Here is a 15,225-nt window from a genome sequence, read left to right on the forward strand (position 1 = left end):
CCGGCTTCCAGCTGATTTTAGAATTGATTTTAAAACTTCTGATTACTTTTAAAGCAATTATTTATATTATATTATACTTTCATCCATCCATCCCTTCCTCCCTCACCTGTCGGAGGAACTTATTGGCTATCAGGGCGTCAGGGGAGACATCCGATTGGCTACAGGTGGGACACACATGTTCCTCAGACTCCAGCAAGGCAGTGCGAATACCTGAGAGAGAAAGACAGATAGGAAAAATAAATACCTGAGAGAGAAAGATAGATAGAGATAGGAGGAGAAGGGTTGAAGGTTGAAGGACTGAGACTGAATATGTGTGTGCATGTGTGTGTGAACCGTCTCTCAGTAGGATCTGTGTGCTTCTGTGTGTGTGTTTGTGCCTGTATTAGTGTCAAAGTCATCAAAATAACTGTTCCCACAATAGAGCATGACTATAGCACCATTTATTTAGTAAATTAATATAACGCCTGCTTGTATTGTGTATGTATTATAATCCCACAGCAAGGCATGACAATGACATCGTTCATCAGGTTTGTGTATGTTTAATGAGTGTGTGTATGCTAATGTTAACACTGGGAAATTAACAGCAGCCACCAGCCAAATGCTGCTAAATCACTGGCTGTTTATTTAGGTTTTAAGTTTTTATTTATTTGCACCATAAAAAAAGAACAATAACGACAAAACAAAACAAAAAACAGGCGGGAGAGGTTTTGAAACCCAAGTCGGTTTATTAAAAATACCTCACTGAGAAAATAAAATTATATGACGTATACAACAATAAACAAAATTTTTAAAAAGTAAATTATGTGTGAGTGTGAGTCCATGTACAGTATGTGTCGATTTCCTCTACCAATCACTTTTGTCAGTTAACCCACATTAATTTAAGATCCAACGTATTTTAAAAATCTTTGCTAACTAGTAACAAGAGTGAAAGCAGCTTTTTAATTTTGGGATTTACCAACTACTGTGGTCTGAAACATTGGCTTCCTTGCATGTATCTGAATCAGAATGACTTTATTCCCCAAAGTACAATGTGTGTGCATCTGTTTTCCTCTCGGTGTGTGTGTGGTGGAGGCTCACAGTCGTCACAGTAGCTGTTCCCGCAGCAGGGGATGACCACGGCGTCGCTCAGCAGGTCTTTACAGATCAGACACAGCAGCTCGTCCGGGACGGGGTCCTCCTCTTCCTCCGACTCGGGCTGCTGCTGGGGGACGAACGGAGGCCTCTCCTTCTTCCCCAGGGCGTAGGCCTCGCTGCAGTGGGACGGGAACACACACACACACACACACACTGGAGGTTTACACGGTGTTCAGCTGGCACTCCAGTCTCCAAAGTGACTTTGGTGGGGAGGTGTCAATGTTTTGCATGAGGACGTTTTGACTGGACCAATGGCTGCTGAGTAGGGACAGGACGATATATGGAAATTCAATATATCGCGATACAAAAATGTGACCATATGTATCGCGGGGCAGAAAAATAAATCGCGATATTAGCTCCATTTTATTCTGCTGTAGTAATCACAAATGAGACGGCTTGACCATCACAATTTCAAAAGCAAATTAGCAAATTATATTATCACATTCTAGCAGCCAATGCCAGAGCTAGAAAGATTTGTGGCTCAGAAATAAACAGAATCCTGAACAGTCATACTTCAATTTGTATTTATCACATTGTATCATGGTTGCATCAAGTAATATATCGTGTATCATAATGTATCATATCATATTGTCCCATCCCTACTGCTGATGGACAAACACTGGCTGTTGCAAGGATTGAACCAGTGTCTCTCTAATCACTAGGCTATTCTGCCACTGAGAGTATTCATTATTATTAAAGCCATTTACAGCAGTGATTCTCAACATTTTTCATACAATGGACCCCTAATTTAGTCCACATTAGGGCCACGGACCCCCATTTGATGAGATTTTGTCTCTCAGACCCAAATCTGACAATATTTTTATTGTTAGATATGATTTTGTCCAGAATTTCACGACTATTCGCATTGTAGGTAGAGAGATAACAGTGAAACTATGATCAAAATAGTCTTTTCTTCTACATTCTCTAATTGTGTTAACTGCTTGTAAATTAAATAATGGTGATGTTCAACAATTCATCAAGTTGTTGAGGACCCCTTGGAACCCCCTCAAGGACCCCTGGTGGTCCCCGCACCCCACGTTGAGAACCACTGATTTACAGTAACACTTGAGGGGATTTAACTTAGGATCTGATTCAGACAGATTTATGATCAGTGCAATAATACAGTTAATTTAAATACATGGATTGCAACATTACAAGTAATCAAAGAGTTAAAGAGACAGAACCCAACAAACAAATGGCGGTTCTGTTTGGTGAAATTCCAGGACTCCAAACTGGCATGTTTTGGGGCATCCAATGAAACGACCCACTAATTAGTTACCATTAAAAAAAAGGCCTTATTTCCTTATATCCACAAACTTTCAAGGATTTTCAATTAACGCTTTTTTCCCCTTTTTTCTCCATTCCCTACTGCTGAGAAAGCATGTGAAGCCACCTTTCCCTGGATAAAGTTTTGAAAGAAAGAAACACACACACACACCAAAACACACACACACACACACACCGTACTCACGCGTCTATGGTCGGGATGGCGTATCGTCCGGAGTTGGTGAGCATGGCTCCTTTGATGCTGGGGTCGTCCACTTCGACCATGAAGGAGCGAGGGATGCCGGTGCTCTTCTTTATCCTCGGAATGGCCTCGTAATTTTTATCCTGCTGTCACACACACACACACACACTCATAGTTAGCATCAGATGGCGGGGATACACACACATTTGCGGTCAATGCTAAACATGGAATACATACACGAGTTGATACTGAAAACTCACATGTCACTCGGTGTAATGTACAAACACACACACACACACCTTTGAATTTCCTTGTAATATTATCATCTAAATAAGTAGGATTAAAAATGTCCCGCTTCTCACCCCATTGGTGGGACAGTTCCTGATGTGGTGTCCGTTCTTCCCACAGCGATAACAGGTGTAGTTAGCAGGAGGAGGACAGTGCTTCTTGATGTAACTAGGAGAGAGAGAGAGAGAGAGAAAGTGAGACATCGGGACATGGAGGAGAAAAAGAGAAAGGGGAAAATGGAAGAGACGGAGAAGAGAGAAATTAGAAAATAACAAAAGGGGAAAACAGTTGGAACGCATCAAAGAGACGGTTCAGCCGGATGGAAACTCACTTCATGGGGTCGTACTCGTGGTTGGACTGGGACATCATGGCTTTGATCTTGTCCTCCTCCGACGCATCGGCATCAGCCAGGTTAGCAGTCTGCACACACACACACACACACACGTGCGCACACAGATGTTAAGGGTGTTTTGTAAGCTTGAGTTCACAAAAAGAAAATTATTACCCCGTCCTTCCTTCAAAAATCATTGATCTTTCCCTCTCTCTCTGTCTCTCTCTCACTCACACACACACACACACACACACACACACAGTCTTCACTTCACAAACACAACTTCATACTCCCACTTACAAATACCTTTTCAATAATATAATGTAATATACAATTCTGCCAATTCAAGGAATCTGAATCAAATGAATCACACAGTCAGATGCTGTGGTCAGAAATCACATTGCATGATGAGTGACTGGGCAGAGGTTTTTTTGTTTTTTTTTTTACACAAAAAGTGATATAACACAGGAGGAAAAAGGTACAGTCTGTCTATTTTAATGAAATATATAAACAGCAAACTAGGTGAACTTAATGAAGCGTCCTGGGGGAAAGATAAGAGGAATCCAGGCTCAAATCTTCATGGAAAAAGAGAATGAAAATGCATGTAAATATGTGTCTTCAGGCCTCGTGCCTCACTATATCAATAGTCAGTGTTGGCACTGTCTGCAAAGTGGTTCATACTATGCCAGTACTGTACAAACAGTGGAAAATTAATATTAACCACGAGCCAAATAATGAAAAAACTCTCCCAACACATTCATCCTGATCCCAAAGGGGGATTAATAAAGTGCTATGTTATATTATCTTATCTTATCAGAGGTTCTGTGCCAGTAGATTGAAAGGTTTCCTGTCCTGTTTACATATAAGGTGAAATATAAAAAAATCATTACTGTGATTCCCTAAACCTAACCTGAACCATTTAAAAAATCATTTAACCAATTCATGTCAAATCAACAAAAACACTGAAAAACGAGGCAGGTTTTGAGTTCATAGTTAAACTAAACCAAAATTTCATTCATTAAAAATTAAAATTTTCAGATGAACAGGAAAAACAACAACACTGTCATTCATAACACTGACAAACAGGCAACAAACAAATCAGCACATACATAGATTCACATGGGCCTCCTAGCCAAATATGTAAAAGTTGACATCGCTAACAAAAACATAAAACAGGAATGACTTTATGTGTGTATCTAATACCATATTAACTCCATTAAAACTCAAATATAAAAACAAAGAAGAGAGAGTATACCTTAGAGAGAAGGGCCAAGGCTCTGGAAGCACTCTGCTCGTCCATCTGTTTGAATTAAAGACAAAATCAGTTTCACTAATACACTAATACAGCAGTGAGAGTGTCCAGTCATAGAGTTACGCAACACCCATACACAGGCGTCACCAATGGAAATGAATGGGAGTTTTGTGTCTATAAATACTGCGATCCTGATTCATGTACTTTCAAAGTCAGATCAAGGCCAAGCAGTTGAGATTTTGCTCCGAAGTCCATTTCAACTCTCTGGACAAGCTCTAATGTTTCTGTGCAGAGAGACACCGCTGTCTACTCGGCCCCCGGCTCCTACCGGATCTTCAAATCTGCTGCCTCGGCCACGGCGGATTTGACATTTCGGCTGAGAAAACGAATTTCCCCGTCAACCTCGCAGTGATTTTCCATACAGAGCGGGGGTATTAAATGTCACCGCGCCGCTCTCATCCCGGGATTTCTACCTCAGCACCTCCTGTCAACTCGGTCGCTCTCGTCCCCGGGAAAACCGATGTTTTAGTGGGTAAAAAAAAAAAAGTCACCTGATATAACCTCTGCGCTTCCCAACTTACATACATATATGATCAAAGATGTTTAATGTGGACATTGTTGACACTTGATTTGGTTCGAGTGCTTGAATTCAAAGTCACTGCATTTTCAAAAATCCATACTTTTAGGATTTAGGGTTAGCTCCAGTCAACACATCAAAACTGGACTTGATGCCGATTGGCTCCCCTCATTAAACAATCCCTAATCACTTCCTTCCAATCAGGCAAGTAAGCAGCATTTGAACTGGAAAGCCTCCACTCAGCAGGTTTACCTCATTTGAATTAGAGGAGGTTTTGTCAGCCAATCAGGCTTCAGTGTTGTCACTGTTCTCTACTGGTCTTCAAATTTATTCGATAATTACCCCATTAACTAAACTACGTTTATTTGCAAATCATGACAAAGAATGTTACTCTTATGCTGAACTATACTATATTTGAAAAGAAAATTTTGAAAGCTGAATAATTTGGGAACTTTAAAGCACTCCAAGCAGTGAGACAATACAGAAACAGAAGTTACTGTACAACACATACGATAAATGATAACAGTAAAGTATGCTAGACATTGACTGCCTAACTCCTCATTAATCCTTCATCCCTTCACATGGCAAAGCCTTGTTTTAGGTCATTTGGCTCCAAAGGTGGCGCCGTTCTTGATGACATGGCAGTCTTTTTCTTTTCTCATTTATTATGGATGTGTTGTGTTTTTAGCAGCTGTATGACAGACGGACTTCACACCCTGGGTTCAGTGAAGTATGTCACCTTAGAACAGATCCACTAATAACATATTTGAACTCATTTATTACTATTAAATACGCTCACTGGAGAGGGAGGGATTTGTTTTTGGTCATTATGCTTGAATGTAACATTACAGTGCCTCGACAAATGTTTCTACAATGACAATATGAAGCAAAGTAATGGACAGTGTGTCCTGTACAAACTCAGATGTCGCTGTGAGATATTTCACCCATGAGGCCGATGTTTTAGAGAGTAATAAATGATCCTGGACTGTTTTCATCCCCTAATGTCTACCTCAGCAAGTCTGGCTTTATTGCCTCTGATAATCTGCTCCTGCTTTTACTGTCCTAGCATGGATCTGGGGAAGTCGGAGGAAGCCAAGATAGTGTTTTGGTAGCATGCGACAAAAGTGCAAGCGTCAGTTTGTGAGATATAACCAAATACTGGAGACAGTGCTGCTGGATTACCAAATTTGTTACTGTCACTTGCTGAAAATAACACTTTGTTTAGCTTTCCAAAGTGACTCCAAAGTGTGTAATTTGTCTTTCCAACCAAGGTAGCACGGGGGAAACAAGATTTGAACAATCAAAGAGTTCAGAGAGTGTTAAGAAATATGTGGGTGACATATTAACTGTGGTTGTGTATTGGCATCCGTTTCTCAAGTGAAGTCAAGACACATAATCAATACATAAGACAGCTTAATACATAAGTCAGAAATGATTTTATTGGTAAAAAAACAACAAAAGAAAAAAAGTGTGTGTAGTCCAGCAACTCAGTAGGAAGAGTCAAGACATCCAAGTGGTTTATGTGGCAGACATTTCTCTGTGATTTGACACCTTGAGGTACAAACGACTCCCACTGCGACACTAGAGATAAAAGCAGGTCAGCGTGGACGCATTCAGACTGCGGCAAATAAGAGCTTCTGAGAGGCATCAAAGTTAGACTACAGCTTCAGAGACAAAAGGCCAGTGCGGCAATTCAATAGCATGAAAAAACTTCTAGGGGACCACTCAGCTCCTGAATTTGAGAAGTGGATGAAAACAATCAAACAAAAAAAAGAGACATCAGATCAATTTGTCTGACAGGAACACTTGATCAGGGTTTTTTTTAGAAATCCCCAAGGAGAGATCGGATTCAAGAGAGACATTTATGACTCACCAACTTAAATCAACTCCCCTCAAGCAGACAGAGGTTTACAGCAGGCTGAGGTGAGCTCTGCAAATTGGTCTGAAAACTCAAAAGGAGGAGAGGGGGCAAAAGATGTGGCGGATTGGCGGGATGTTTATCCTGATGGGAGTAAATTAATCTCAGAGTACAAAACTGACCCTGATCATTTACATCTGGTCAAGATGTATGGTATGGTCACAATAAATGGCATGGTATGGTTTTGGTCCAATCACCTGATGGGCAAACTCAATGCTAATCACTGTTATTAATTATTATTGGTTATTAGTGGTGGAAAGTAACTAAGTACATTTACTCAAGTACTGTACTGAAGTACAATTTTGAGATACTTGTACTTTACTTGAGTATTTCCATTTGATGCTACTTTATACTTCCACTCCACTACATTTCAGAGGGAAATATTGTACTTTCTACTCCACTACATTTATTTGACAGCTTTAGTTACTTTTCAGATGGAGATTTGACACAATGGATAATATAACAAGCTTTTAAAATACAACACATTGTTAAAGATGAAACCAGTGGTTTCCAACCTTTTTGGCTTTTGACGTCTTACAAAAAGCAGTGTGTAGTCGGGGTCACATTTCAGATGTCTATGAGTTATTAACAGCTCCACCAAATAGTGATTTTTCCCTCTAAACCTCACATGGTTTCAATTCAATAAATGTTCAAATGATCCAATATTTCGGCAAAAATCAAAGATTAGAGAAAAATTCCAAAAACTGAAAACAGATTTGTGTATCAGAACTTTGTTTTTTCTTCTTTCCTCTCCCATTAATCATCTCACGACCCCTCAGATTTATCTGGTGACCCTTTGGAGGGGCCCGACCCCTAGGTTGGGAACCACTGGACTAAACTAGCTAACTGTATACAAAGTAGTTCAAACTAGCTCCACCTCCAGCAGCTACAACAGTAACATGCTGCTTACACACTGATGCTTCAGTATTAATAATCTAATGATGTCATATATAATAAAATATCAGTCAGAGGGACCAAACCACTACTTTTACTTTAATACTTTAACTACATTTTGCTGCTAATACTTCATGCAGGACGTTTACTTGCAATGGAGTATTTTTACATTGCTGTATTGGTACTTTTACGTAAGTAAAGGATCAGAGTACTTCTTCCACCACTGGGTATTAACAGAATGACACTGAACAGAGTCCCTATGTAGATTTGATCAAAACTTTTCTGGATTTAAAGAGTAACTAAACCCCAAACCCAAATCTGTGGTGATGCCTGACACTTGGTGTCAAGTAGGCTACTGAACCGGCCATCTGCTATTGGCTGGTCTTTGTGCCAGGTGATGTCACCTTCTATAGAGTACAACAGGTGGTGACATCACCTGGCACACGGACCAGCCAATAGCAGATGGGGGTTTGGGGTTTAGCTACTCTTTAATTTTTTTTAAATTTGAATATTTCAGTTGATGTTTAATATGATTTATGCTGACAGCCATACTGCCCAGCCACTATTAGGTGTGGCCATGCCATGCTATAGAAGAAAATGACTCTCTACAACAGCAAATACCACACATAAGTGTAGCTGTGGTTGTCTGTACATTGGTGCTGAATAACAGTATTTTCCATACTTTCCCAAATGTTTTGTTTCAATTTCTAATCTTTTCAAGACGTGAAAGTAACCATAAACTTTTTCCATACATTTCCAGACCTGTGTAGAAATCTGGATTGAGTGATCATTTGGAGCGGACATCTCAATGGACACAGGAGACATGTGCCTTGTTTAAAGGGGCACTGCCATCTTGGAAGACATCAGTCCGGTTAAGTGAGAAATGTATATTATGGTGTAAATGTATGTTTCTGGGGTTGGTGTTTCAATGTGTTTCATCTATACTAAACTATCTATTCTATTCTAAATGCATCATGGGATGAAGGCGATCATTCTCAGTCCTTATGCTATTAGTGATTAGCATTTGGCTCTGTTGAGGATAACAGACTTGATTCCTAGCCAGGAACTGAACCCCATTCCATTAATAAAAAACCCCCAAAAACAACAGCACCCTTTAATGCAGCAGGAATTGACACTATATCTTTATTGTGACTCCCTCTCAAGTTAACACGGATAGCTTTTATTTGAAAATAAAACTATATCCGTCTTCAAAAGCTATAAAAATGCTTCAGCCGCCACATAAAAAGCTGGTGTGAGAAAATGAAATCTGTCGAGTCATGAGCGAGCGCTGACATGCCTCACGGTGCAGAGGAGGAGATCACTGTGAGCTAGACTGCCAGCTGAGTCTGCATGGTGAAACAACAGTTGGGTTATCAGTTCTCAATAGCTGGTCTGCATGGAATTTCACAACATGATAGCGTTTGACCCAACCCAATCGGTTAGCAACACCCACGAGTAGATACTGAATGAGTTTGTACAATAGAGAATATCCTCTTAGCTGTTACAGAACAGACTGGACACATGCTAAGTGAATTGAACCTTGTAAACTTTTATTAGGAAGAATATATAAAAAAAACAAAAAAAAAAGTTTTCTTATGTTAATCCTGCAGCACTGAAGATTTGGTCTTCTGAACAACATAAATTGTACACTTCTCGACACTGATTTCACATTCTGTTCACTCTTATCCTAATGAGTGACTGATCATACACATGGTGCAAATATATCTCTTTTCATTTGATTTCAGTGTGAAATATGATTCATCTCAGAGCAAAAGCTCCCAGGGAAAAAACCTTTAAATACAATTTGAAGCAAGAACACATTGGCAGAGGTCCTCATCATTTTGTTTTGAATGAGGAATACTGTAAAAAGCATTTCCATTTGGGCCATAACCTGTCTTTGATGCGTTTTCCATTTGGAATGCAACGTTGTGCAGATTCTAGCACTTCTAGAAAGTATTTGTTGTATGAATAATACACGTTAAGGTTTAAAGGTGCTGTATGTAACATTTTAGCATCAATAAATCATTCATTTTGAGACATTAGCATGATTATTATAAACAAACAAGACCATCGCCAAGAAGATTGTCAGCCTCTACCGGCCTCTACGCTGCATTTTATACTGTGAGCCAGCTGGTCGGATTTGGCGGGAAATCTGCTGGATCGCTTTATGGCACAAAACCCGGCCGATGGAAAACAAATTACTATGTATTATCTTCTTTAATTCTTCTTCAAAACAAACCATGCGGAAGGTGGAGGCATCCTCTTTGGAATCCACAGGGTTTATGGGAAATGTGGTCTTAATTTTCAGAAACACTAGCGCTAACAATATCATTGGCACGAAATAGAGGCTACCAATCATCTTGACCGTAGTCTTGTTTATTTACGTTAATTATACCATCATATCACATTTAATGTGATAATGATATACTGATGTTTAAAAACGCCACACACAGCACCTTTAAGGTTACATTTGGACGAACTTTACATACATCTCTTGGCTTTTCGAGAGGGGCAACAAAAAAAATTCAGAGAGCAACGGGGCACACCTTCAGCACACGTTCGAGAGCAGCTGTGTTGTGTCGGTGTTTAGCTGAGTGTGTGTTTGGCGGTGCTGTAGGAGAGGATGTGCGGTTTGGGTTACATACTGCTTTGGAGGCTCCGAAGGCGTGGTGGTGGAGATGGTGGTCTGATCGCTCACTGAAACACAAACAACAAACAATTATTAACTACGGTCGCCCATGGCAATTTAACTCTCAGGAGACACACATCAAGACTCAACTCAGCCCTTCAAAACGTGTAGAAACCAGAGAATTACCTTTAATTTGTACAGCACTTTTCAAGACACTCAATGATACTGTAGGCTACATCAGCTAAAGAACAGAGAACTAAAGAGACACCAAGGCAAATGAGAAGATAATTCTAAATGTCAATCACACATTAAATATTCATGGAGCGTTTAAAAAGGTGGACAGAGTGGGAGCATCCCTGACTCCGGGCCTCCTCCCACCAGGTTTTAAGTCTGGCTCAGAAGTTTGGATCTTTTTAAATCATGGAGAGCCAATGCAAAAGCCTGCATGTTTAAAAAAAAAAAAAAAAAAAAAAAACTGGGCAAAGATAAAGTTAACTTGGAGGCAGCTTGATCCTGAGTGACTGGCAATCTGCTTGTGCAGGTGGTGGAAAGTACGAGCTTTGACAACGGTTCATTTGATAAAGTGGAATTTTCCACTGAGTGACATAAGACGCTTGGCACTGGGATGGATGTCAACTGGATTTTAATCACTTCTGCCTCATGGCCCGATTCTTTATGAATACACTTAGTGATGAATGATCATTTGTGTGCATGACCGGCACCACCTGGTGTGTGTGTATGTGTGTGTGTTTGTGTGTAATGACAAACTGCAGCATTGATTTTGCTGCTTTTAATCTTGTGAACATGCTTAGGCTGTTAAGCCACTATTTTGCACACATTCCTCCCCGTACGTTAGCATGGTGCTGAAAGCGCTGATCACATGACCAACAGTTTGCTCCAATGTCGTCTTTTCCTTCCTTCCATGCATTAAACCCACACTACTGCTGACTTTCCCCATCTAAACCTGTCTAAAATCTGGGTAATCCCTGTAAACGTCACCACAGATTTCAATTTATTTATTCTTGCCTCTTTTCCTATAAACTGGAACAACCACATTTTGTAATGGAAATCTGAATCTGGAACCTGAACATACTCTATATTATATGATTCTGTGAACTTTGTGTGATATTTTCTATCTGTTGTGTAAATGTTCACTGTTGGGACTTAAGTTTCTAAATGAGTGATTTTTCAGCTCTACTGAAGCAAATTCCACCAGCCTGACTGTGTGGGGAAAAAAACAAAAAAAGAAACTTGAAGTACTTGAAACCGGTGGTTGAGAGTTGTGGTTTCACACCTGTTCATTTGACTAACTGGAATGAGCAAAAAAAGTTGCGATAAGGATTTTCCACTTCTAGGTTTAGATCACTAACCCTCCTCCCTCCTCCTGTCTACACGGAGCCATCTGCACTGTTGTCGTGAAGAAAAATTGAAAACATTAATCTAACCCATTGTAAAACCGTAACACAAACTCAAGTCTGTGATCTCAAAGATGAAGATAAATCGACTATGTGTCCTGGTCCATAAACAAAGTACGCTTGTGTATATTGAAACTACTGGAGGGTGAAACAGGGCCGTATGATTCTCATCACAACTAACTCACAAATCCACAAACAGTATGAGTTAGGGGGGAGCTGGGCAACATAGCAGATGTCTCAAATTCAAATATTATTATTATAGTTCAAATAAATAACATATCTTACAAGTGATGTGAGCACATTTGAGGCTGTTGAAGAATAAGTCATCTTAAAGACATTACCTTAAATAAGACTCCTACAGCTTAAAAGGGAAATAAGTAACATTTTGACACAAAATGAAAGGGTTGCTGATCAATACCAATGACTCAGCCATTACTTCACCAGGTGCTGAGGCTTTCAAAACTCACTTTCGGGCCCACACTCTGTTTTCGGAACATAAACTCTCCACCCGTTCAAGGCATTTCAAGACACATTTCAACATTTGCATTTTCAACAGCTCAGTGATGGAGGATGCTACAAATGAGCGACCGGTATCGCGAGGCATTTCAGCTGTGAGAGCTAATAAGCCTCACTCTCAAGTCAAAAAAGGAAATAAAGCAGTATTATTATATCAGTATTTAGCATGGTGATATATTACCTCTTCACTAGATGTTTCTGTTGGATCTCTGCTCGACTTAGCTAGTAGGGATGGGACGATATATCGAATTCGATATATCGCAATTCAAAAATGTGACAATACGTATCGTGGGGCAGAAAAATGAATCGGGATATTAGCTGCATTTTATTCCGCTGTAGTAATCACATATTAGATGACTTTCCCATCGCAATTTCTCAAGCTCTCCATCGAAATTATATTGTTTACACTTTTTAAATTGTTTACATTCTAGCCAATGCCATCGCTAGAGAGATTTGTGGCTCAGAAATAAACAGAATTCTGCACAGTCACACTTTGTTGTGAATGAACTTCGTGAAACCCATATCACATATCGAATCATATGGTGAGATAAGCCTGTCGTCCCATCCCTATTAGCTAGCTTACTTGTCTATTGTGAAATTGCGACTTTATTGTTTGTGCCAGTTCCATAATTCAAGGGGATGGAAGGGGGGGAGGGGCTGAGGCTTGCGTAGGAGGAGACAAGTTCCATCTATGTTGTTGCAGTTCCTAGTGGTCGCCCATAGAGGTCGACAAAGATCACAGATTACTTGATAAGAAAATCAGTAAGTAAAAGTAGGGAGGTAGTGGAAGGTAAAACCTCCTTTTTATATGTGGAAAAGTGTTTACCTATAACTGTTTATTTGGGAAATGAGGTTTACCCTGCTTTTCACGCTAATAAATGCAGACTGATGCAAGCTACATGAGAACAGGTCTCATCAAGAGGAACTTAATATTATCCAGGAAGTAACTGATCATTTTATTCATATATATATGGACGTTTACCATTATGGAGACAGCTGACTGGGGTTCACAGTCGGCTAGTCTTTAAGCGGTTACATGAATCTCTACCCAGCTCTCACTACCATGGTCGCACTAGTAGTGAAGTGCTGAATATCTGAGGCGGTGGTGGGGTGGCAGGGGGTGTCTGAAACAGCATAAGAGCAACACATAATTAACACTTACATGGTGTGGGTCTTGCTGTTTGAGGACTTGACTCCGCCCATGGGGATCCTCCTGATGATGACGGAGGAGTTTTTGACGATGAGGGCTTCATCGTCCGTGTACTCTGTGGGGGAGAGAGAGAGAGAGAGAGAGAGATGAAGATTTACGTGTGAGATCTAAGACTGAATGTGTATGTGTGTGTGGTAGGATCTGTGTGTGCATGTGCCTGCACTACATATTATTGCACAGTGTGTGTGTGTGTTGTGGCTTCAGTGGTATCACATTTCACATCGTATAACGAGGCTTTGCAGCTTATCCGCAGGATGTCGACACACTTTAAAGGTGATATTGAGCACCCATGGGTGATTAACATGATTAACTCGCATGTGACAACTTGTTTTGCCTCTCTTTCACTCAGTGAGCATGGTCCCAGTCTTTATCAGTCCCTATATTGACATAATGAGGCAATTTCTGATAACATTTCCTATGTTGGATTGTTGTTGTGTGGGTGTGTATGTGCAAATAACAAGGCAACCCACTGGTTTTACTGCACTTAATCCTCATGGGCATAATTAGGCTGTGCTCCTGCCCTGCTATTTTTATCCCACATCCCTCCCTGGTCTTTCACATGGCACTGATAAGGCTGATTCACGGCCATCGGGCAACCTCTCATTCAACCCCTGACAGTCGCTTAAGGAGATAAAGCGCAATGCAACAGGAATTCTGCCCATTCATTCGGTCCCTTTTGTCCCGGCGGGACTTTTTCTAGACAAGTTGCTGCCATCATCAAGCTGAAGAGGTGACGCAACCACTGGACGAGACAGCTGTCAAGGCTACACAGACCACGTGTTTTGTCCCCCCCCCCCCCTGTCATTCAGTTATGCTCTTATTAAAAACACTTAACTGTTTCTGTCTGCGTGTGTATTTACCTTCTTTGGTCTGCGCGTTCGTGATTTGCAGGTCGCAGTCCGCGGCTTTGAGTTTCTCCCTGCCCATGATCTGCCGCTTCAGGTCCTTCAGCGTGATGTGCAGGCCGTCAAAAACCACCGTGTCGTAGTTGAGTTTAGAGGAGAATTTATAATGGATATGAGCCATGTTGGCGATAAACAAAACCTAGTCCTACCTGTCAGAAAGCTAAGAACTAAAATGCAGCCGCTGACAACAAAATGGTATCTAGTTAACTGACGGAAAACCCAGAGTTTGGCAGGCAAAGTTAGCTAGCTGGCTGGCGTTAGCGACCGGCTACACTGAAAGTCAATGGGCTAGGCTAACGCGCTAGCTAGCTGATTTAACACTGCCCAACAAAGTGGCTTGCACAGGATGACATTCCCCAGCGCCTAGTGTAACAGCAGCAGAGTGTCAAATCAATGTAGATTCAGTCAATTCCGGTTCAAATTTTAACTTTTATTCCTCCCCATGTTGCTATCCTCAAACGTTCGTTGACAGAAATCACCAGCTGTTTCCACAAGCAACGACTCGTCATCACACGGTCTCACGCTGCCTTCAAGTGCTCCTCGCAACCTCCGACATCCGAGTGCGAGGCTCGTAAATCCGACTTGTCGCGTAGTGAGCTTGGTCGGAAATATTAACACGATGTATCCCGTAACGAATGTAGTTTTTAGTGGCTGTAGTTTTATTTTAGAAATCAAGTGGCGAAGAGGG

At 40.8% G+C, this 15,225-nt stretch overlaps 1 protein-coding gene across 1 annotated transcript in view; it reads right to left on the minus strand.

The window, feature by feature from the left end:
* The window catches only part of LOC139663806 (E3 ubiquitin-protein ligase RBBP6-like), a 28,805-nt gene extending 13,772 nt beyond the window's left edge, over window positions 1–15,033 (minus strand). The window contains exons 1-9 of the mRNA XM_071542553.1: window positions 14,493–15,033; window positions 13,585–13,687; window positions 10,508–10,559; window positions 4,477–4,521; window positions 3,222–3,310; window positions 2,965–3,058; window positions 2,606–2,745; window positions 1,078–1,250; window positions 107–210 (exon numbers count right to left, since the gene is read on the minus strand). Of these exons, the coding sequence (XP_071398654.1) occupies window positions 107–210; window positions 1,078–1,250; window positions 2,606–2,745; window positions 2,965–3,058; window positions 3,222–3,310; window positions 4,477–4,521; window positions 10,508–10,559; window positions 13,585–13,687; window positions 14,493–14,658 (966 nt within the window). The 5' untranslated portion in view covers window positions 14,659–15,033. The remainder of the gene's footprint in view (window positions 1–106; window positions 211–1,077; window positions 1,251–2,605; window positions 2,746–2,964; window positions 3,059–3,221; window positions 3,311–4,476; window positions 4,522–10,507; window positions 10,560–13,584; window positions 13,688–14,492) is intronic.
* Window positions 15,034–15,225: the final 192 nt, after the last annotated feature.

This window comes from Centroberyx affinis, unplaced genomic scaffold (genome assembly GCF_046629955.1).
Source record: "Centroberyx affinis isolate AG114_WGS23_722 - 3 ecotype Tasmania unplaced genomic scaffold, CSIRO-AGI_Caff_v1 ptg004124l_1, whole genome shotgun sequence".
Taxonomy (NCBI): domain Eukaryota; kingdom Metazoa; phylum Chordata; class Actinopteri; order Beryciformes; family Berycidae; genus Centroberyx; species Centroberyx affinis.